This window comes from Dipodomys ordii, unplaced genomic scaffold (assembly GCF_000151885.1).
Source record: "Dipodomys ordii isolate 6190 unplaced genomic scaffold, Dord_2.0 Scaffold64, whole genome shotgun sequence".
In the NCBI taxonomy this organism is placed as follows: Eukaryota; Metazoa; Chordata; class Mammalia; order Rodentia; family Heteromyidae; genus Dipodomys; species Dipodomys ordii.
This window is the reverse complement of record NW_012267280.1, coordinates 2,360,642-2,383,752: the sequence shown is the minus strand read 5'-3', so window position 1 is coordinate 2,383,752 and position 23,111 is coordinate 2,360,642. Positions and strand designations below refer to the sequence as shown.

Here is a 23,111-nt window from a genome sequence, read left to right as displayed (position 1 = left end):
GCGCCAGCGAGCTTTCCTCTTTGTATGTATGGAGCCCTCGGCGCTGCGCCCGCGTCTGTCCGCACCGGAGCAGCGGGGGCTCCGCGCCGTGTATGTAGATAAATCGACTTTGTATTAAAGGGAGACGGTCCGACCGGGCCACTGGAGTCTTATTTGCGCCTAACACCCCGAGAGGCGGTGTGATCCGTCTGAACAAACTGGGATTTGAACCGGAATCCCAGACCCAGCCCACTAGGAACTGCCTCTGTGCTGATAATGGTGACTCTGAGAATCTGCTGTGGGCTGGGCTCAGACGCAAGTCTCACCTCACAGATGAGGAAACCAAGGTTCAGCAGGGGGCAGACAGGTCACACACCTGGAGGCCAGCAAGCATGGTCTGCCCCAGCACAGCCTTAACCAGGGTGGGCTCCTCACCACCTGTGGCCATGGCCCAGTCTGGGGCAGCCCCTCCCGTGTCCTGGGCCACTCATGGCCATGCCTAGTCACTGTCACACTGTGTGTGGGATATCAAAATGAAGTCACAAGTGTCTGAAACCTAACCACTCAAAAATATGCATCACAGACTAAAATCTAAGGTGCCACCCGGGTAGTATTGAGAGGAAAATTCAAAGTCTGGAACATATTTTAGTGAAGCTGGGCATATGTGGCTCACACCTGTAATCCTAGCTACTCAGGAGACTGAGATCTGAGGATTGCGGTTCAAAGCCAGCACTGGCAGGAAAGGCTGTGTGACTGATCCAATAAAACCAGAAGTGGCCTGTGGCTCAAGTGGTAGAGGGCTGGCATTGAGCTGAAGCTGAGGGACAGCGCCCAGGCCCAGAGTTCAAGCTCCACAACCAACCAGAAAAAAAGTGAAATCATAAAAACAAATGACCCAAGCTCCAATTCAGACAGTTGCTAAGGAATAGAACAGCGAGACCAGGAGAGGAGGGAAGATGGAGACCAACCCCAATATGGGAATGCTTTGAGCAAAATCAAAGTCCATTTCTTGGAAAGCATTCATCCCACATCTTGTAACTGTCCACCATAGCCACCAGAAGCAAGTGAACGAGGAAGGAGTCGAGGGGAGACGGGAGGGGGCCCTGGCAGTGGTGGAGGAGTTGGCACGGGAGAACACACACTGCAGCCTCGTGGGTGGTGGGAAAGTCAGGCAGCGAGCAGAGGAAAACAGGCAGGGAACCATACGTGCACCACATTCAGTAACCGCTGAATGCACAAGTATGGGACAGGAACCTTCTCATTTCATACTGTGGGACAGGAGACAAAAGACATGCTAACCCAAGCCTGTGCCTACCGGAGTCATCCAAGACCAATACACTAGGCTCTTGTGCCCCAAGAGCTCCTACGCAGTCCTCAAAGGCCAGTGCTAAAGTCTGCTCTAAGAAAGCACCTATTGGGGCTGGGAAGGTAGAGCGCTTGCCTTGCATGCCAGAGGCCCTGGGTTCGATTCCTCAGCACCACATAAGCAAAAAGAAAAAAGCTGGAAGTGGCGCTGTGGCTCAAGTGGTAGAGCGCTAGCCTTGAGCTGAGGGACAGCGCCCAGGCCCAGAGTTCCACGACCGACAAGGACGGCGAGCACACGAGCCCCGCCACAAACAGAAGCAGCCATGTGGGGCCGCGAACTGCGGGAGCGCAGGCCATCGTGACGTCAGTGACGCTCGGGGTTCCGTACTGGAGACGGGCGCAGTGGGCGCAGTGGGCGGCGCCTCGGGCCGGGAGCCCCCCCAGCCGAGCAGCCACGAGGGGCGTGGCCAGCGGTGAGCCCGCCCCATGGCGTCACTTCCTCCTGCTGGGCCCCGTCCTATAAAGGGCCCCTTGTTCTCCCTTGAGCCACTCTGGGAAGCAGGGGGAGGAAGAGGGCCGCAGGCTGCTGCGACCGGACTCGTATCCCTCACGCCCCACTCCTGTCCTGGCGATGGTGCCGCGGGTCGCTACCATCCGGCCCCTCGGTGTCACACCCGCGGAGAGCCTCCCCTCCGAGCCTCTGTCCAGCTGTCCCGCCCTTCCTCCCACGTGTGAGTGGTTGTCACGTCCTGGCCTGACCCCTAGGCCAGCAAGAAGTTGCTTGAAGAGGACCCAGCTGTGTGAGTAGGCTGAAACGTGCTTAGGACCTCCTGAGAGCGAGACAATCCATCGAGGTAGACAAGGTTTATATAGACTATTCACACCAGAAAGAGCTCATAACCAAGAGCAGCCTCCACTACCAAGCCTCCAAGCCTCCAATAGGCAGCCCTGACCCCTGACCTGCAAAGCTCAGACCTCCAAACCTCTATTCCTTTTCTTCCCGTCTCCTTCCCTGCAGGCCTCTCCACTCTCCTGCGTGCTCCAGGGGGCGCCTCCCCACAGGCCTCTCGTCCCAAATGGCCTCAGAGGAGGCCCCAAGTGGCCGCTCAAGGCTTGCCCTGCCCTGCACAGGCCTGCTCTGCGCTGCTCCAGCAGGCTTTCCCCTCCCCTCCACGCCTCGCCTCCCTCAGGACTCTGCTTTTCCCCTTATTCTCCTCTCCTGACTCCTCTCCCCTCAGGATTCCTCTCTCCTCCCTCGGGGCTGTTTCCCCCCTAACCTCCCTCTTTAGGCCTTGGAGCACGCAGCCCATAGAGACCCAGTTAGGCCGCGCGCCTCACCTCTCCCCCCACACTAATGGGTACAAACTGTCCTTCATGCTCCTCCCCCAAGCTGCCCCCTGTCCAATCCCAATAGACAGCTCGCCATGTGGGGCTCCACGCCACGCCCCTCCGGCGGCACGGCACGCCCCTTTCGGCGGCCAGTCCCGTCCCGTGGGGTCTGTGGGGCGGTGAGGCTGGTCTGGGCGGGCCTCCAGCAGGCCGGACCCCGGGGCCCGCTGACCATCAGGGCCCCACCGGTCATCGCAAGGCGATGTCCACCAGGCAGGCCGTGCGCCGCGGGGATCGTGCCCGGCCGAGCACGCAGCGCCTTACAAAGCCCAGGATTCCGGTACTGGCCCCATTTTTTTCTACCCGCGTCCTTAAGGGCGAGGAGCCCGCGCGGAGCCCTCGGCAGGAAGCGGCACAGGACGGGGTTTTGTTTCTATTATGTTATGGTTATCTGCTTTGCCCAGCAGATAAAGCTGCGTGCCTGAGAATCAAAGCGCAGCGCAGGGGGGAGGGGGGCGCGGGCGGGAGGGAGGGGGGACACCGGCCGCGCGCCGCAGGACTCCGGGCCATTGTGCGGAGCAGAGCCGCGCGCAGTGACCAGCCCGCCTGACATGAAAAGTTATTTAAAAATGAACAAAATAATCTCTCCAAAGCCATTCCCTCCGCCGGCTCTGCCTGTAGCCGCCGAATTCACTACCTTCCCGCAGAAGGCGAGAGCAAGCGGCAGATTCTTCTGTTTGTATTTCAGTCAATGCAGACAAAGGGGCTGCCCCCCCCCCCAAAGACCAGGGCAGGGAGGGGAGAGCAGGCCGCAGGTCCTGCCTTTATCTCTCTGCCTCCTCCACCTCTTTTCAAACAGGCTGCAGCCGCCTGCTTCTCCTCAATAGCCTGGGCTTGGGGCCTTGATGCAGGTTTAACCCAGCGCTTCCCACAGGGCTCCGGGCAGGAAGTGGGGGACACCACCCAGCCTGTGAATTCATCATCCTGGGCTGCGTCCCACCCTGGTCACCTGGTCTGAGACTGTGCTGAGGCCTCACACAAAGTCCCTGCAGGCTCCACAAGTCCCCTGTGCCTACCAGGATGGCCAGAATAAAAACAAAAGCCAATTCCAAACATGGTGGCACACATCTGTAATCTCAGCCTCAGAAGGCTGAGGCCAGGAGGGGAGAACAACAGTTCCAGACCAGGTTGGGCTAAATAGCGAGACCGTGTCTCAATAATAAATCGATGGGCTGGGAAGGTGGCTCAGTGGTAGAGCGCTTGCCTTGCATGCATGAGGCCCTGGGTTCGAGTCCTCAGCACCACCTAAGCAGAAAAAGCCAGAAGTGGCACTGTGGTTCAAGTGGTAGAGTGCTAGCCTTGAGCTGAAGAGCTGAGGGACAGCGCCCAGGCCCAGAGTTCAAGACCCATGACCAACCAAAAGATAATAATAATAAATTGATGAAGACTTATCCCCTCAGCCAATATTTGTGTGTGTGTGTGTGTGTGTGTGTGTGTGTTGGTCCTGGTGCTGTTTCTGAGCTTTGTTGCTCAAAGATACAGCTCTACCAATTGAACCACAGCTCCATTTCCAGCTTTTTGGTGGTTAATTGATAAGAGTCTCACAGACTTTTCTACCTAGGCTGGCTTTGAACCATGATCCTCAAATCTCAGTCTCCTGAGTAGCTAGGACTATAAGCATGAGCTACAAGTGCCAGGCACCATATTTAAGAAGTGAGCCTATACCCAGGGAGCAGGGACCACGAAGTACAGTACAGGAAAATCATGGTGGAAGAGGCTTCCTGGAGGAAGTGACCTCCTCCGTGTTAAAGGCTTAAGAATAACCACAAAGGAGACAGTTGTAAGACTGGGTGGCTAGCTGCTGATTTATAGATGGCTCCCCTGCAAGCTTTTTCGGAGTAATTTATTGGAGATGACTCTCACAGAAGTTCCAGGCTGGCTTTGAACTGCAGTCCCCAGACCTCAGCTTCCTATGTAGCTGGGATGACAGGCGTGACCAGCTCCATGGGTTCTTCTCTGGTAAGTTTACAGACACGCACACACATCTGTGGAAAGCACCCACAGCTGCGATTGTCCCGGGGACTTCTCAGTGCTAATGGAATCTGACTGTTCCCTGCTTTTTTTTTTTTTTAAGAAAATTCCCAGAGCATCACCCCTACTGTTCTCTCGTCTGAAACTGAGTTGTAACATAAAACACGAAATGGTCCTGTGACCACAAGCAGAGACATGCATGGTGTTGGCACAAACAGCAGGCCTCCAAATGCACAGCTCGCCAACACGTGTCCCTCAGCCCACGTCTGCCCACAGTGTGCAAGCTTCTGACTGTCCCTCAATACGAGCTCGGTGTCCCTACGGGGCCTGAGGGATGGTTGCGCTCATGCCTCTGTCCCAGCCACAATAACGAAGACACAGTAGAGGCCAGCTCCCGCCCGGCCACCATCGGCCGTCCTTCCATCCTCCAGGCTATGTTCTCAGATTTAAAAAAAAAAATTGGGGGGGGGGTCCAGTAGTGGGTCTTGAACTCTGGGCCTGGACGCTGTCCCTTTGCTTTTCAGCTCAAGGCTTGAGCTCTACCATTTGAGCCACAGCGCCACTTCCGGCTTTTTCTGCTTATGTGGTACTGAGAAATGGAACCCAGTGCCTCATGCATGCAAGGCAAGTGCTCTACCACTGAGCCACCTTCCCAGCCCTTAGAAAAAAAATTTTTTTTTGGGGGGGGTTATAGGAATAGTAACCTGGGGCCCTGAGCTCACTTGGTTCTTCTGGGTTACATACTGTTACCATTTGAGCCACATCTCCAGTCCTACATTTTACTAGTTCATTGGAGAATGGAGGCTTGAAGGCTTTTCTGCTTGGGCTGGCCTTGAAGTGTGATCCTCCAGATCTCAGCCTCCTGAGGAGCTAGGATGACAGGTGTGAGACCCTTTGCCGTGCTGAGGATGGAACCTGAGGCACTGCTGAATGGCACTCCAGGTCGGGCGTGGTGGTCTGAGTTCATGCAGGATGTGTAAGCGGGAATCACAGTCCAGGCCTGAAGAGGGGGCAAATGCAAAGCTCTAAAGAATAAACCACAAAATAGCTGGAGGGTGGCTGGAGCCCTGGGGGCTTGGCTGGAGCCCTGCGGGCCTGGCTGGAGCCTGGGGGCGTGGCCGGAGCCTGGGGGCGTGGATGAAGCAGTGGAGCATAGCAGCAGGGGCGTGGCTAAGTAGGGCGTGGCTCGCCGCTGAGGGGCGTGGCCTGCAAGAGGTGCAGAGTTCAAAGTCCAGTACAACCAAAGCAAATACAAGGGTCTAATAATGATTAGCAATGTTGGTATTAGAAGCAGCTTTGTGTGTCCCCCTGGAACAACCTGAGGCCGCCTGGGAGTCCCCGTGGGCACCGTCCAGAAGCCGGGAACCCCGCCCCCAACCCCAGCCCCCAGCTCCAGCTTCCATCCCCGCCGGGACCTTAAAGTCCCAGACGCCGCGGCCGACACCCGCTCACAGGTCCGGGCCGCACGATCAGATTATTAGTTTTCTGTAAGATTTGATTCAATTAATTAGCTCTCCAATATCAGCCTATCCAGGCGAGCTAAGGAGAGCGGAGATAAATCCCAGGCTGTCCTGCTTCATCTTTTAAAGGCAATTAACTCTTAGATATTAGCTTTTAATTAGGTGTAATAACGGCCTCATTAATACCCCTTATTATGCTTGTCACCAGGCAGCTGTTTGCAAGATTGTATTATCAGGTGCTGGTGGCCCGGTGTCCAGCGGCTGGCTCAGGCTGCGGTGGCTCTGGACCCCCCTCCCTGTCAACCCCGGGGCCCGGCCCGGTCTGCTCCCATCACCGGCTCCTCCCGTGACCCCAGGACCTGAGGGAGAAGGGTCCTGACTTTGACTCTTGTCCTCTGAGATGCACCCACTTCCTGGGTCCTCTCCAACACCCTGCCCCTCACCAGGCATGGCCCTGGCCACTGTGTCCCAAGCACATGGCTGCACGCTAGGTACAAGGACAGTCACTGCAACATTCTGTCAAATTGCTTCAAGCCGGTGGCTCACACCTGTAATCCCAGCTATTCAGGAGGCTGAGATCTAAGGATCAAAGTTGGAAGCTAGACAGGGCAGCAAAATCCATTAGACTCATCTCTAATGAATCACCAGAAAACTGGAAGTGGCGCTGTGGCTCAAGTGGTAGAGCGCTCCCCTTGAGCAAAAGGAGCCTGCCCAGGATCAGAGTACAAGCCCCAAGACCAAGAAGAAGAAGAAGAAAAAAGCTTCATAGTTGAAACCACCTCAGCCACCAACGTCCTCCAACCAGCCGAAATGCAGTGACAGGAAATAAATGATCACAAGGTCGCCACAAAGAACCTTTCACAAGGATAAGTTCACAGCTGTTCTAGGCACAATCACCAGTGTGTGTCAGCTGGTGAATGTGTCAATCTTGGTGCATGCACACAGTGGAATACTAAGCAGCCAGGAAAAAAGGACCACACTGCAAAACCACACAAGGCTGAATCTCAAGTACACAGCACTGAGGGGAAAACAAAGAAACAAATGAAAAAAAAAAAAACCTGAGGAAAAATCTTGTCTTAGGATTCTGTTGACACGACATGCCAGGGCAGGGAATGCTAATTTATGACAGAAACCAATTGCCTGTGGCCTAAATGAATGGCAGTACACACACACACACACACACCAGACATAACTGAAAGATCCTCTTTTCAGAGAAGACATTTGTGTACTGTACTAGCTAGGGCCGCATAACAATCCACACTGACGATCTCACCACCCGAGGTGGGGTGTGGGGAGGATCAGATGGGAGTGGGTTCCCAGCTCTAGGGTTGTATTATTATTTTCAGCGGTGAGTGTTATGAGTAACACTCATGAGACTGTGGGCTCATTCCCAACGTAGTAAAACATAGAAATGGACTGGCAGGGCTCCCATCTCATCTAAAGCTTTGAATGGAACTACCGTACATCTACGCCGTGTGTGTGTGTGCGCGCGCGCTGGTCCTGGGGCTTGAACACAGCGCTGTCCCTGAGCTTTTTCACTCAAGGTTGGTGCTCTACCACTTGAGCCACAGCCCCACTGTTTTATTTTTTAGTAGTTTATTGGAGGTAAGAGTCTCATGGATTTGACCCTCAGGAGTAGCCAGGGTGACACGCATGAGCACTGGTGCCCGCTCCTCGGCACTAGCAGATCTTAAACCAGAGGGTGAGTGGCTTGGATGTGGTCCCTGGGGTGTGGCAGACGTGCTTGGAGCTGCCAGGAAAACCCCAGGCCATGGACGCATACCATGACCTGAGGAGTGGCCAGGGTGGAGGAGAGGAAACTCGGTGGGTGCAGGGCCGACTGAACAGCCGCAGTGAATGGTGGCTTCTCTCAGATCCGGCCCTGGTAAGCCGACAGCGGAGTGGGGGAGGCTCGCGCGGGGCCTGCAGCGGCCTGGGGAGCCCGGCAGCCTCCAGACACAGCTCACTTATGTTCACCTCACTTCTGATCTGAAGCAAAGTCACACGCCTCTCCACACTGCGCCTCTCCACACACCTCTGCTGGGCCTCAGCCCTTCCCTAACCCCAGGGCTGCGGCTGTGTGAGCACCGCCTGGCGGCTGAGCCCCGCCCTGCCCCGCCCACCGCTGGCCAGCACAGGCCAGGAATGACCACACTTCCCACACCAACACCGAGTTCCAAGTGCTCAAGAGCCTTTAATTCATGGCCAAGAGGCGGGGAGGTGGGGGAACAGCGCGCCCTGCACTGCGTGGGAACACAGGGGGGTGGGGTTCTGTTTCATTTTGCTTTTGCACAAAATAGGACACAGGTGTCTCGGTGGGGACCTGTGCTGACCCCTGCGGTGGCCTTCTGCCGGTCACCCAGGCCCCCGGGCTGCGGCCCACACGGACCCAGGGTGAGGCTCCCCTTCATTCTCTTTACAATATAAATAGCATTCAAACATGGGCGTGGGCCACCGTGTGGGCGTCCTAGCTGCCCCCCGCCTCCCCCGGGACCCTGGCAGCGCGGGCCCCCCACCCCTGCGGGTCCTTCCAAGGCCGAGGCTTGGCAGAGGGGCGCCAGCTGCCGCCCTCCCCTGGCCGGGGCCCTCACAGCCCCTGTGAAGCCAGGGGCCCCTCCACTGTTCGGTCACACGTCCATATGGCAGAGGACACAGGCGGAGGGGGACTGGAAGCCCCTCTGTCCACCAGGCAGGTCAAGCGGGGACCTGCGTGCCATCCGCGCCTGAGCAGATGGATGCGCGCCACATCCAGGGCCTGGCTTGCCCTGCCCTCCCCCCACGTGCTGGCCGGGCCTGGAGGGTCCTGCCACCTCAGCCGGTGACAGCCAGGCAGCCCTGCGGGGACCCCGCCAGAGAGCCCGGCCGCCGCCGGTCACCGCTGCCGAGCCCCGGCGCGCCTGGCCGGCTGTGGCATCTGAGTCCCCGGGCCTGCCCATGTCCCTGAGCTGCGGCGCCGTCCCTGCCCGCTCAGTGGCTGCGGAGATGGGAAACCCCAGAAATCCACGCGCTTCGGCTCCACGCATCGCGGGGCTGAGAAGAGAAGCCCCCTGGTTCTGTTTCGTTTGTTGGTGTTAAAGCCACAAATCTAGAAAACAGCTTTGGGTTCTCCCGCGGGCTCCTTTCCTGGCGTGCAGGGGGGGCGGGGGGGGGGGATCGCCAGGCGGGGCGCGGGCCCCCGGCTGCTCGCCGCAGCCATAGCACCTTTTGGAGAAGAACAGGGCTGAGGGCGGAGGTCATGGCACTGTCCGGCCACTGCGGAGCCCTGGCCCTGCTCCCTGAGTCCAGGCTGCCATGCCCATTTGTCCTGCAGTCCCGGGGGGCGGGGCGGGCCCTGGGCCCCGGGGTCACCCGGGCGGGGAGAGGCGCAGGGCAGGAATTCACAGCAAGCAGACACCCAGGCCGCCAATGTGGCCCGCTGCGCCGGGCTGGCAGGGCAGCAGCGCCGTCCTAGAAAGGAGCTCCCGGCCGGCCCTGCGCCTGCAGGAGGCTCTCCATGAAGGCCAGGTAGTCCGGGCTGCGCCCCGAGTCCTCGGAGGGGGTGATCGGGGTGCCAACTCGTGGGCGCTTGGCAGCCTTCACCTCTTCTCCTGAGAAGCTGGGCTCCTGGGGTGCCCCAGTGCTGAGTGACTGCAGGAGACAGAGCGGTCAGCGCAGCCGCCGGCATGGCCCACACCCTACGGCCAGCCCCAGCTCTCGCTGGAGCCCCAAGTGGGGGGCCCTGCACTCTGACCATGCCCAGGAGGGAGGTGGGTGACCCTGGCAACCCATGGCTGGTGGGCCACAGCTCCTTAGGGCTGGGGCCAGGCCACATAGGGCCTGAGTTGGGTCAGGGCTAGGGGGATGGGGAGGAGGGTGGGTGTATCAGGGCCACTCACCAGCCGGGACCGCACCCTCTTGGGGAGCTCCTCCTCCAGCGTGAAGACGTCACCACGCCTCACTGTCAGCTGGCTCCCATCCTCAAACTCCACCTGTGGACCAGGCACTATTTAGGGCCGCACCCCAGCTGCCCACACAGGCCTGGGCCTGGCAGGGCTCAGTGCTGTGGGGCAGAGAACGAGGCTGCGCCAAGCCAAGCCAGGAGGCTGGGTGGGGCTCCTCCTGGGGTCCTCATGGAGAGGGGGCTGGGGAGGACCCTGCGGCAGGGTGAGGGACACAGCCGGGCGGCACAGGAGATGGGCTGTGGGGCAGAGCTGTGGGACCCCTGGGCTCCAGGGACAGACAGAGACCCCACACTGTGGTCTCCCCTCTTTCTGAGGCAGGAGCCGTGCACTGCACAGGCCGCCGTGTGCAGCACCTCCTGAGGATGCCCAGGGCTGCTGCTGTCCCGAGGCGCTCAAGGCCCAGCCCGACGGCTGTGAACACAGTCCCCTTGTCTCCCGCAGCTCCTGTGGCCCCCGGAACCCTGGGCCGACAGCAACCTTGAAGTGGTGACAGCCACCCCGAAGCTGACGTGGAGCATCTTCTGCTCACCCGTCCTCTGCCTGTGGCCCGTGTGTGCCAGGCCTGTGAGCCTCCCCTGCCTGTGCCAGCGGGGCCGGGAGCCCACGGCTTCGGGCCCTGGTGGGATGCCCGGGCTGGGTGCCCGGCTGCCTCGGGAGCGAGGCCCGAAAGGAAAAGCAGGGCAGGCCGAGCAGCGGGGCCGTGCCAGGCCATGCCAACTTTAGCTGCCGGAGGGCGACACCGCTCCGTGGCAGCCTGGGATCGGCTGTGGGGATGGCGACGGTGACACTCAGGTGTGCAAGGAGGCCGTGTGACCTCTGTGTGGCCATGCTCTGCTCACGTGGTGCAGAGGGGCTGGACCGGGGGACTATGAAGTCACACACTGAAATGCGCCACGAGACAGTGACTCTGCCATCTTGGACACAACACGGTCAGAGTGTGTGTGGGGGGGGAGCACTTTGCCCCCATCACCCAAACCAACCAGCCAGGCAGGTGTTGGAGCAACGGCTCATGGCCCCCCTCAGCAAGCACAGCCGCCATCCACGGCCCGGCTTACCTGGTAGATGTGACTGGTGGCAGAGGAGATGAACTTGGCCTTGTAGACATTGCCGTCCGTCCACCGCAGCTCCACAACCTCGCCCTCGGGCGGCGGCCCCAGCCGCGCGCAGTCTCTGCTCTGGGGACAGCAGGGCACAGGACGGTAAGGCAGGCATTGGGAGGCCCGGCCCCACCCGTGCTTCCCTGACCCTCAGGGCAGGGGTCCTCGAGGCTCACCGTGATGCTCTCGGGGTACAGGTTGTCGCTGTAGGACCCATCCTCGAAGTTCACCTCGTAGAAGGTCTGTGAGCTGGAGCCGATGACACGCCCGCGGTAGTAGAGCCCGTTGCGGTTCTTGGTGATGACCACCTGGCCCAGTGATACGGCCCTCTGGAGCTGTGCCTGTGGGTGTCAGCCAGGGGGCGGGGCGTCGGCAGGGGGCGGGGCGTCATCAGGGGGCGGGGCGTCGGCCCAGATGTGGAGGGACAGGGCATGGGGAGATGAGGGGTTGGGCGCTGGCAGGGGCAGGGCAGGTGCAGGGTAGGTCGGGAAGGGCAGGGCCAGGGGTCACTCACAGCATGCCCGGGGGACGTGTGCTTGAGGCAGGTGATAGAGACCACGTAGGGCCAGTCGTCTGGCTCCATGAGGACGCCGGCTGCGTGGGCGCACGTGGCGTGGAAGGAGGTGGAGCAGTGCTCGTAGGAGCACTGGATGCAGGCACCTGACACCTTCTTCATCCGCTTCCGGCAGTACACGCACTTCTGTGGGGCACAGGCATGGAATGGGGCCCGGTGCTCTGTGCCCGGGGGCAGGAGCCCCACCGCCCCACCCCAGACTCTCCTAGCAGTGGCCTCAAGGCCAGGTGGAGGACAGATGGTTCCCCAAATGGCCCAGCCTTGGGTGGGGTCCCCACCAGCTGAGAGCCTTCACCCCGGCCCCAGGCAGAGCTCTGCAAGCCCTAGCCTCTGTGCATGGGGGGCTTCTGGGAGCACGGCTACTGGCCCAGGCTGGGGCATTGGGAGGACCATCTGTCCTCCACAGGAACCATCTACTTCTGGAACATTCTATCATCACAATAAGAAACCCATCCCCTGGGCAACCCGAATATACTACAGTGCTGCACAAAACCATGAAAGCCTGCATTTTACAAGGCCAAGAGGAAGAATTCCACCGCAGCTTTAATAAAAGCCCCCCAGGGTGTTTGGTAAGCAAGGCCTTTGCCACTGTGAACCGAGCTGGAGGGGCAGATGATCAATGGTGACAAGATCTCACTATTAAGCTGCCAATACCTCAGCAGGGCCAGGCTGATGTACAGGCAGTGGCAGGGCCACGCTTCCCCGGGTGTGGGCCTCACCCCGGGGCCCATGTGCTGGGACCCTGCACACGCCGGGGTGCCCGGGAGAAAGCCCACATAGCCACAGCTGTGCCCAACACAAGCAACTTGCACCCAAGGGCGGTGCGTGTTCCCTGTCTCCCCACTTCATGGAGAGGCCCCCCATGCCTCCACCATGGCAGGGCCAAGGATGCCCAGCGCCACCACCTCATAAGGGAGCAGATGCCCTGTGGGCTGGGGTCAAGCCCTGTCCCTGGTCTCCAGCTTGGCATCCTACCCTTAGCCCACATGGCTGTGGAGGGCGTGGGGGTGGGGGTGCACCCCAGCCCACCCTGCACCACGCCACGCTCGCCCCTGTGCCCGAGGCGCGGGCAGAAGCCTTACCACAGCCCCGAGCCAGCGGCGGGACCGTGGGCATCAGGTAAAGCCGGCTCCGTCTGCCCGCTCCCACCTGTGCTGCCCAGCCTGGGTCCCTGCTTCCAGGAAGCTTCCACAGGGAGGGCCATCCTGACTGTGGCCACACACTGCACGATCTGCCCTTGCCCTGTTCCCTGCCAGTTCCTCCTGTCTGGGACTCTTGCACCAGAGCCCACGGCGAGCGGTCCTGGGGGTGCAGCCGCGGGCGCCCGCCGGGCCTGCAGGAGTTAATGTGCGGCTTGCTCGGCTCCATTAAGCAGTACAAGCACACCTGGTGTAAAAGGATTTTTAATTCATCGTTACATGCGCTCGCGATGAAGAGGATGCTGGCTGGAAATGTCAGATGATCCATAAAGCTTCAGCAGGAGGACTCATCGCCTCGGCCCGCGCCACCGCTCCGCCTGAATAACCGAGCCTTTCATGCCACGCTGGGGGCGTCACCTGCAGCGACTGGCCCTCAACTGCCCATCCACGCCAGGCCAGGCTGGCAGCCATCGCTTCCAAATGGGCCCTGGCAGCCGCTCCCAGCCAGCCAGGTGGCCTTGCCCCCATGGCTCCTGGGCCTGGCTCCATCCACTCGGGAGCCTGGCCCTGCAGGATGCAACACGCTTGCGCCTCCACAGCGGCTAGCCACTAAGATGGCTCCTGGGAGCTGCCCCCTCTGTGGGGCAAATGAACCAATCGCTGCACACTGCCTGGACCTCGCCTGGGTGGGGACACGGCCCTGAGGCTGGCTGAGGGCCCCTCTATGGCTGGTAGGGGAGCCCCAAGTGCCCTGGGCACAGGGAGCAAAGAGGCCAGGGACACACTGAACGCGGCGCCTGAACCCACATCCCAGACTCCTCGCCCGTGCGCCGGCTAGGGCAGGGGCGCCCCAAAATGCTGTAGCTGCTACTGCCTGGACCAAGCATGGCAAGAGGCAGCCCCAACAGCTAGGTGGGAAGGCTGGAGTACAGAGACAGCAGAGTCTGTCTGGAATCATACAGCAGCTGACGGGTAGGTCCACCCCAGGGGAAGTGGGGTGAGCTTGCACCCAGCGGTGGCTGTGGTCCCAAAGGGGCCTCTGCCAGGCGCTGGTGGCTCACGCCTGTCACCCCAGCTACTCAGGAGACTGAGATCTGAGGATCGAGGTTCAAAGACAACCCGGGCAGGAAAGTCTGTGAGACTCTTATCTCCAATGAACCACCAGAAAACTGGAAGTGGCGCTGTGGCTCAAGTGATAGAGCGCTAACCTTGACTGAAGAGCTAAGGTACATCACCCAGGCCCAGAGTTCAAGCCCCACAACCAACAAACCAAACAAACAAAGGGGCCTCGTTGGGACCAGGAACAAATACCTCAATGGCAAAAGCCAAGTGCCACTTTGGAGCTGAACACATCTCTATAGACAATGTCCAGAAGCTAACAGCAACTTGACAAGATGCTCGACGACGCCAATATGCCAAACCACCAAAAAAATAAGCAAACCAGAGCCAGGAAGACCTCACAGCACACTGAGTGCTGGCGGGCACGCGGACAAGAGACCTTGCTCACCATGCATGCTGCACTGGCATGCGGGCAAATGGCAGCACCGGGAGGGTCTCTGAGTAGGTCCATCTGCAGCCACAGCCTGGTGCCGCCCGCAGATGCCAGCAACTGCAGCGCACACGGCGGCTGCATGGCAGCTTTCCTGATAGCGCCGCGGTGGCCCCCGCCAGGCAACCACCACGGACACGACAAGGAACATAAAGTCCAGCGACTCCATGGAATATTACTCAGCCATGAAAAGAGAGGAAACGCTGCCATATTCAGCTGGCCCTTGGATGCATCCCTAGGACATTATCCTGAATGGAACAAGTCAGTCACCGAACAAAGAGTACAAGAAATAGGCAAGTGCATGAGGCAGGGTAGGGCAGGGGACAGGGTGGAGGCTGGCGATGAGGCGCAGTGGGTACCAAGTTCCAGAACAAGCCGTGACTGGCACAGTGGGAGATGGCGCGGCGGCAGTGCTGGCGCTGTGGCAGGCCGCGTCGGCACTGGCTTGGTGGCTCCCAGAGAACGCAGGAGCCGAGTGTGGAGGACCTGCTCCTCACTGTACCCTGTGTGCCGGGGCGCCTGAGCGCATGACACCCCAAAAGTGTGTTTGTGGAACCACATGCCTGAGTGCCTGGCTCCTGGTCCCAGACACACAGGCTCTGGAGGAGGGGGCAGCGGGGGGGGGGGCGGTGACAGAGGCCGCTGGCCTTGGGGCCGTACCAGCTTCCACCGCTGCTCGGGAATGCCGCTGATGTCCACCGGGTTGCGCTCGATCACGTTCAGGAACCGAACCTCAGGTACGGCGATGGCGCAGATCACGTGGATCCACCTGGGGGGCGGGGACAGGGGTCACAGGGGGTCCCACAGCAGGGCCGGCAGGCAGTGGGAGAGCAAGGCACACCAGGCCACGGCGAGGACAGGGGACAGACCCTGCCCCACACAGCTGCCAGCTTTTTGGTGGCTGAGGAAGCATCGATTCAGTGGGGACCCTGCTCCCGGACCCCAGGCCCCTGTCCCTCCCCCCCCTCCCGGCGGCCGGCCGTGCGCACCTGTGTTCGGTGGTGGTCTGCAGCGCCCCTCCCCGGAGGTTGCACAGGCAGCATTCCTGCGGGCCAGAGAGGGTGATGGCCAGGCCACCCCACCCTGGGCTCACCCCTGCGGCTCCCACCGCACCCCAGGGCCACCCGCCAGGCTAGGGGCCGCCTGGGCCAGCCCCACCCCGCAAAGGGCGCGTTACCGCAGTCCAGGCGTGGGCCGCACACCGGGAGCACGTCCAGCCGTCCTTGGCCAGCTCTGGCCGGACCCCGTAGCAACCTGCAAGACAGTGGGCGCTGAGGGCCGGGCCGGGCCGGCACCTGGGCTGCCGGGGTGAGCGGGCCAGGCCTTTGGTCTAGTGACATGAGGACCCTGGAGAGCCAGACCCGCAGCCCGGGGTGCCCTCAGCATTTCGGGGTCACTGCTGGGTCAGCAGGGGGGCTCCAGCAGGGATGCTCCAAACTAGGGGTGACTCAGTCCCAGCAGCCGCCTGGATGCCTGCTGTGCCTGTGGGGGGAGGCGCCCCCAGCTCAGCCCCTTGTCCCCCCCCTCCCCGCCCGGCCCCGCCCCGGGCCCGGGCCACTCACTGGCGTGGACCTGCAGGCAACACTTGGCGCAGGCGATGAGCGGGCTGGTGCCGTCGTCACCCACGTAGGAGTTGGCGGGCAGCGGCTCGGTGTTCCCCCCGCTGGACGTGAAGCACATTTCTGGGATGAGCGGTCGAGTCCGCTGGCCGCTCTTGGAAGGCGGCGGGGCAGAGGCCCCCTCCCCGAGGGGGCCCGGGGTGGCCTCCTTCTCTGTCTGTACAGACTAAGGGAGAGGGCACCGTCAGCCAGGGCAGCCCAGCCTCAGGTGCCCCTGCAGACCCCAACCCCGGCTCCTGCGGCCTCTGACCTGTGGTCTGGGTGGCTGTGGTGAACTAGTCAGAGGTGCCATGCAGCTACTGGGCCTAGGAGTCAGGGCTGCCCTGGGTCCTGAGAGTAGGCTCCTGGCAGCCTCTCTGTGGCACAGAGGCCAGATCGTGCTTGGAGAAAGTGTCTAGAAAGCACATCTTCACTGTCCCACTTACAGGGGTGGTGTGGGCAGCCCAAAATGGCATGTGCCCCGGGCAAGTGCCCTATGGATCTGTCCAAGGCCTTCTGGCCCGGCGGGCAGAGCGCTGGGCCAGCACAAGCACCCTCGCTCCCTTCTCAAGGGTGCAGGCGGCAAGCCCATCTCTCACGCCGCCCTCCCTGGCAGACCAGGGCGGCCCTGCCCCGGCGTAGCTGCCCCTCTGGCTGGGCCCTGTCCCTGCATAGCTGCCCCTCTGGCTGGGCTCTGCCCCGGCACCCTGGCCCCTCACATCCATTCCATCATGCCCATGGCCCTGCTCTATCACTAGGGAGACGCGTGTGGGCAGGGTCCCCAGGAAGATGGCTCTGGACACAGCCACACACGCGCACGGCCCTCAAAGCACCTGGGACGCGTGACGGGGTGACCGGGCGGTGGGCACCTCACCTGGCTGTAGGGGTAGAAGAGGGCGCAGATGGCACAGTAGGGCTCGGTGAGGGCGGCCGCGGCGTTGAACTTGCGCTCGGCCTGGAAGCTGGCGGCCTTGCTCTCCCACTGCAGCGACAGCAGGGACCGCAGCGCCTCGGGGTCGTTCACGTCCTCCTCCCCAGAGAACGGGGATGCTTCTGGAATACCCGGGCAGGTGGGGTTGGAGAGGAGCATGAGCACTGAGAACACGTGGCGGGCGGGCAACTGGGCAACTGTCATCAGACCGCCATGGACGGCCAGCCTGGGACCCCGCTGGGGCTCACAGGAGCGAGCACACTCAGGGCTCCACCCCCCCCCCCGGGCCAGGCGCCGAGGTGCCAGGCTTCGCCCGCACAGCGGATTGGAGCTGCCCACCCCCAGACCCTCCAGCATGCCTGCTGAAGCCTGGCCCCACCCTGCCCTGCCTGCTTGTGCCCATGCCAAGACTGAAGGCTCAGCCATCTTGTGACCTCTGGGGACCCTGTCCCTAATCCTCCACCCTCGCCTCTCTGCTCCGCACTGTGCAGGGCACAGAGCCCGCACTGCCAGGCTGCCTGGGGGGTGCGGGGAGGGCAGAGCTGGGCCAGCGGGCAGGGGACGGTGGTCATGGCCATCTCAAGGTGCCAGGGGACCCCCCCACCTGAGAGAAGCACAGCTATTGTCTCCTCAGCCTAAAGCAGACCCTCAGACTCTGACACCAGAAAAGGGGTGCAGCTCTCCAGCCCACACAGGGTGCCCCGTGGAGGAAGCGCAAGTAGACCTCAGGAGGACCCCTGCCAAGTCCAACCCTGCCCGGAGCCGGGACCTGGGTCCCTCGGCTTAGCCCACAGAGGACACGGTGCGGGTACAAAGGGGCCTGAGGTCCCTGAACTGTACGGGGTTATTGGGCACCATTCACCAGATTCCTGCCACTCACACAGCCTCCAGCCCTCGCGTGCGTCAGGAGAGACGCCGCGGGCAGCCGGCAACTCTCAAAGGTGCAGAAGATGAAAACAAAAACAACAAGCCTGGCTCGGCGTTGCACAACTGCGGAAAGCGGAGGACGTTCTTTTCTCAGAATAAAAAGCGGGCCTGGAGGCTGGCTGAGGTGCTGCGGAGGCTCCTGCGCCCCAGCTGGGCCCGCGCCTCTGCCACCGCCCCGTAACCAGCAGGGGTGTCCTCTAGCAGGCATCCCTGTCACCCACCCCAGCCCCGGCACATCTGAAGAGTGGCACCACCGACTGCTCAGACCAAAGCACGTAGACCCTGAAGGCCGTGTCCCCTGCAGAGCCCTTGGGGAGCCCCACCGCCAGCGTGAGATGACGGCCCTGCAGCCCTCAGGCACGGGGACCCTAGGCCTGGTGAAGCCCAACCCTGGCACGTGGGGCCCACTGATGCCCAGCGCTGGGTGGCATACTGGATACGGGTCCTCGTGTACACAGTGGCACTCCACGGCAGAGAGAGGCAGCCGGGCAGGCGGGCGTAGAGCTCAGGCTGCAGGAGCTGAGGGTGTGGGGGGCGCCCGGGGGGCTGCGTCTGATGGCAGCTGGAAGTGCTGCCCGGCCCAGAGACAGGCGGGCCCTGCAACACAACCCGAGTGCCTCCGCCTCCCCTCACAGCCAGGCCCTGGCTCCTGGCTGCCCCTGCACAGCTGAGGACATGGTGGCAGCACCAGGGGCATGGGGTCTGGACCCAGGGGGAGCCGACGCCCCCCCCCCAACTGGCCATGGGACATTTCAGGCCTTGGGGGTGGAGGAGCCGCACTGGGTGGGGCAGGTGGAGGTGAGTTATGGCCTGTGTGTGGCTGAGGAGCAGGAAAGGGGCAGCTGGCGGCGTGCCCCGCCCCAGGGCCAGGAGATGGGCCAGAAGGGCAGGGCCAGGGCTGGGGTAGTTGGTGGAGAAGGCTGCAGCGGGGTGTGGAGCAGCTGTGCTCAGAGGAACGGCAGGGCTGGGCCAATGATCACAGCCACGCATGCGCAGGGAGGTGCACGTGCATGTACATGTGTCCACATGTCCACGCATGGGGTGGGGAGGGGACCGCGCTTACCCTCATCACTCGAGGCCTCCTGCTTCACCACGGACAGCGGGGACCGGGTGGGCGGCCTGCCCAGTGGGTGGCGGCGGCTCTTCTTGATTTCCATCTTTAACTTGGAAAAGGTGGAGGGAACCTGAAACAGTGTGCTGCGGTCAGGCCAGGCGCCCGCCTCAGGCCACCCCAGCCCCGCGGAGGGGCTGCATGAGTGCCCGGCCACCCACCTGCGCCTCACTGGCCAGGGCTTTGGTCTCCTCGTCGGGCCCCGTCAGCTCCATGGGGGCCGCCTGGGGGCTAGGCCCGAGGTCCCTGTCCGGCGGGGTGACGCTGGCCCGGGGCACCACATAGAGCATGGGGATGATGGGCCGAGGCTTGTCCTGCTCCTCCCCAGGGACCTCGGGCGGCACCACATTGAGGGGCACGGGGGAGGGGCCCTGTTCAGCCGCCATGGGCCCCGGGGCCAGCGCCGAGGGCTCGGGTGGGGGCGGCAGCCGCAGGGCCTCCTCGGTGGGCATCGGGGCTGGCAGGGCTGGCGGCAGCTGCGACAGCAGTGGGGACGAGAGGGGGCCATAGCTCTTCTTTTTCCGCTCGCTCTTGGCCTTGCTGGGCCGCAGCTTGCCCCTCCCATCCTCTGCAGGAGAGAAGAGGCCAGTCAGGGACCACGGGGCACAGGCGGGTCATGAGGGCTCCCGGGGCCCCCACAGAGGCCTCCCCAAACCCTGGTGGTGGGGGGCTCATCCCTGGCTCGCAGGGGCCTGGGCATGGGCACACCAGAGGCCTGTGAGAAGCCAGGCCTTAGCCGGGCGCAGGTGGCTCACGCCTGTCATCCTAGCTACTCAGGAGGCTGAGATCTGAGGATCGCAATTCAAAGCCAGCTTGGGTAGGAAAGTCCATGAGACTCTTATCTCCAATAAACCACCAGAAAACTGGAAATGGTGCTGTGGCTCAAGTGGTAGAGCGCTGGCCTTGAGCTGAAGAGCTGAGGGACACCCCCAGGCCCAGAGCTCAAGCCCCACGACTGATAAAAAAGAAGCCGGGCCTGTGCCGCTCCCCAGGCTGGCTGGCTGCGCCCACATGCCTTCCAGAATGCGTACTGTGGGGAGGATCTGCACGGAGGCTCCGGTGCCCCACGGCCTGTGCAGCGTGCCGACCGGGCGGGCTGCGGGACGCAGCGCTGCGGCGTGTGTGCCACGTCTGCCCAGTCACTGTGCGTGGCGCCATTTTCGGAAGGGAAGCCCAGGGCCTCAGCTGCCTGGCAACGCAGGGTGGGTGCTGGGAGGCATGGGGGTGGGGGGCAGGGTCCTCCATGGCATTTGGAGCCAACAGCAGATCTTAGGAAACGGATGGGCAGCGTGGACAGGATTGGCAGAAGAGATGCGCTCCTCCTGATCGCAGAGCCTGTGTTCTGCCACCACCCCGGGCAGAGGGGACCATCCTGGATCACCCAGCACCATGGTCAGCACCGGGCCCTCCCAAGAGGAGGCAGAGGGGCCACTCTGGGGGACAAGGGGCCTCTGAAGTGGGACAGGCCGGCATGGGTCCCCGCGGGGGGCCGGCATGGGTCCCCGCGGGGGACCAGCCTGGCCTCACTTGATCTAGACTTCTGCCCTTTAGGCCATGAGAAGGTGACTCTCTGCTGCCTTACCCATGAGGTGCTATGTTGCAGGGGGCTCCGAGGTGTGGCCAAGCATGGAGCCCGCCCTCGGGGAGCCCGGCAGCCCCATGCTGCCTCCATACTGCACGAGCCCATGGCCACGCTTCCTGAGGATGTGAGTCAGGGTCCTGTCCTTATCTCTGTTTCTAGGGACTTCTGATACCAGATACAAAGGCTGATGGGTGGCTCGCTCAAGACTCAGGTCCTGGCCAGGGCCCACACCAGCCAGTGACAATGTGGGGCTTAATCAGGTCTCTTTGGAGGCCGGGCATCGCCTTCCACCTTGAACTATGCATTCTTGCCCTGTGCGGCATCCCACGGCGCCCTCGGGTGACATGCGCTCCCACAGACACGCCTGCCAGTGCTCCTGCAGCTGCCTGGCCCAGGCCTCCACCGCGGGCTGCTCTCCCATCCCAGTGGAGCTGCGAAGAGGGGGAGAGCTGTGCCCACAGTTGATAAGTTTGAGAAAGTCAAAAACAAAAAGCCAATGAAGACAGCCATTGTTCCTTTACTATCTGAATGGGCAAGAAGTGGCGCTGTGGCTCAAGTGGTAGAGCGCTCGCTTTGAGCTGAAGAGCTGAGGGACAGCGCCCAGGCCCAGAGTTCAGGCCCCATGACCGACCAAAAAAAAAAAAAAAAAAGAAAGAAAGAAAAGAAAAATACACACACATCTGGATGGGCAAGCTGCCACGCGCCAGGGGTGATGACGCTTGCTCTAGCCAGGCTGGCGGCCACGGGGCGTGCTGGAGAGGGACAGAGCAGGGCACGAGGCACCCCTCCTGATTTCAGGGGACACTGACACCCTGGCCCTACACAACACTGATGTTGTCACCAGAGCTACGGTGACAGAACCGAGCCCCTGGCTGCTGCTGGGGGGCGGGGAGGGCGTCCTCCCCTTCGCCCATCTCCCACAGCCGCTGAGCAGTGTCCGAGGCCCAGGGTCAGTGTGGGGGCCGGCCTGGGCCCACATCGGAGCCTGGATGTCCCCGTGTGGCTGTCCCATGGCCCCACACTGAGAGGTCACGTGCTGTGCCAGTGTGGCCCGTCCCACAGGCCCGCGTCGCAGGGGCCTGGCCTCGCCGCCTCTCCAGGGCTATGTCCCAACCACGGATCCCAGAGGCAACCTCAGCGCAGGCACCCAGCTGGGCACCGTTCATGTGTGGGGCACAGAGGGGCCTCCGTAGTCAGCAGCCCGGCCAGCCAGTCCCTCTGCCCAGAAGGCCTCTGGCGACCCGCACAGCCACCTGCTTTGTCCGCGGGAGCAATCATTCCCAACACAGTTGGAAGGTTCCAGCTGGGTTCCCAGGGGAGGGCCCTAGCTGACAACAGCACAGCTCCATGTCCTGGCCTGTTTCCTGTGGTAGCCATTCCACTGTCGGCTTGTCACCATCCACAGAGCTCTGAGAAGGAGGGCCCACTCACAAGTATAAATTCAAGGAAGAGAGCCATTGTTCCTTTGCTGGCTGGCTGGGCAGGGCAGGGCAGGCAGTGGTGGAGGTCAAGGATGTTGGGCTGGTGGGCCCGAGCCCCTCTCTGTGGCCCCTCTCTGCAGGGCCGCCTCTGCCCTCTGAGGACTGGGCGTCTGCTCCAGCCTGGCTGTGCACTGTGATCACCAGCCTTCCTCACAGCACGTCGGTGGGTCTTTTGGGATACATGGAGGACTTTCTGCTAGCGTGATCACTTCCCATCGTTCTGATGTGTAATACAAAAAATTAGCCTAAAGAAATACTTCCAGGCTGAAAATATGGCTCAGTGGTAGAGTGCTTGCCTAGCATGTAGGAAGCTCTGGGTTCGATTCCTCAGTACTACATACATAGAAAAAGCCAGACCTGGTGCTGTGGCTCAAGTGGTAGAGCTAACCTTGAGTAAAAGAAGTCCGGGGACAGGGCCCATACCCCTGAGGTCTGTACAAGCCCCAGGACTGGCAAAAAAAAAAAAAAAAAAGAAATACTTCCAACCTCACGTTGACAGATTTTCCAAGTCTATCTTAGCACAGACTTTTAAGCAGGTGGCAGGCAGAATGGGGGGTGGCAGGACCCTGTCGTGTGGCCCTGGGCACCACAGGATTCTCCTAAGAGGGGGCCAGAGGCCAGAGGCAGATGGAGACCCCACACTGCTCTGAAGAAGAGGAAGAGATTGGGCCTCCAGAAGTGGCCAGGCAGACACCGCGGTGAGCTGTGTGGTCTCCTGGGGTTGGAGTAGATGTGTGTGGCTTTAAGACGGGGACTCACAGGCCATGGGGAGGGAGGGAGCATGCTGACGTGTGGGTGCTCCTGCTCTGGGGCTGGCCCAGCTGGCTTGGTGTTGAGGAGTGGCCCTCAGCAGGCTCAGGAGGACCAGCACCTGCACCACACCCTGCTGTGCCCAATGGCAAGGGCAGCAGGTGGTGGGCAGGGGGCACCCTACGGGTCAGGGAGCCCAGGCCCCGGCCCCCACTCTGCTGGCACCTCCAGCTGTCACGGGTTCTCCATGGCTCTTTCCTGCCCTATGTTTATTACAAGGTGCATCAAGTTCTTGTTGGGGTTAATTTTGTCTTTTTTTTTTTTTTT

The 23,111-nt window shown here is 61.6% G+C and overlaps 2 protein-coding genes across 3 annotated transcripts in view; one reads left to right on the top strand and one right to left on the bottom strand.

Annotated features, from left to right (window-relative positions):
• The window catches only part of Ptprs (protein tyrosine phosphatase, receptor type, S), a 56,131-nt gene extending 47,300 nt beyond the window's left edge, over positions 1-8,831 (top strand). Inside the window, exons 32-34 of the mRNA XM_013022656.1 lie at positions 2,699-2,953; positions 7,843-7,989; positions 8,607-8,831. Of these exons, the coding sequence (XP_012878110.1) occupies positions 2,699-2,953; positions 7,843-7,989; positions 8,607-8,831 (627 nt within the window). The remainder of the gene's footprint in view (positions 1-2,698; positions 2,954-7,842; positions 7,990-8,606) is intronic.
• Positions 8,274-23,111, bottom strand: part of Kdm4b (lysine (K)-specific demethylase 4B) — a 75,118-nt gene continuing 60,280 nt past the window's right edge. For both annotated transcript variants that reach the window (XM_013022886.1, XM_013022887.1), the window contains 12 exons: positions 19,133-19,539; positions 18,924-19,044; positions 16,877-17,055; positions 15,967-16,189; positions 15,582-15,658; positions 15,394-15,449; positions 15,065-15,173; positions 11,657-11,842; positions 11,319-11,483; positions 11,101-11,220; positions 9,980-10,072; positions 8,274-9,731 (listed from right to left, as the gene is read on the bottom strand). In XM_013022886.1, the coding sequence (XP_012878340.1) occupies positions 9,552-9,731; positions 9,980-10,072; positions 11,101-11,220; positions 11,319-11,483; positions 11,657-11,842; positions 15,065-15,173; positions 15,394-15,449; positions 15,582-15,658; positions 15,967-16,189; positions 16,877-17,055; positions 18,924-19,044; positions 19,133-19,539 (1,916 nt within the window). In that variant the 3' untranslated portion in view covers positions 8,274-9,551. The remainder of the gene's footprint in view (positions 9,732-9,979; positions 10,073-11,100; positions 11,221-11,318; positions 11,484-11,656; positions 11,843-15,064; positions 15,174-15,393; positions 15,450-15,581; positions 15,659-15,966; positions 16,190-16,876; positions 17,056-18,923; positions 19,045-19,132; positions 19,540-23,111) is intronic.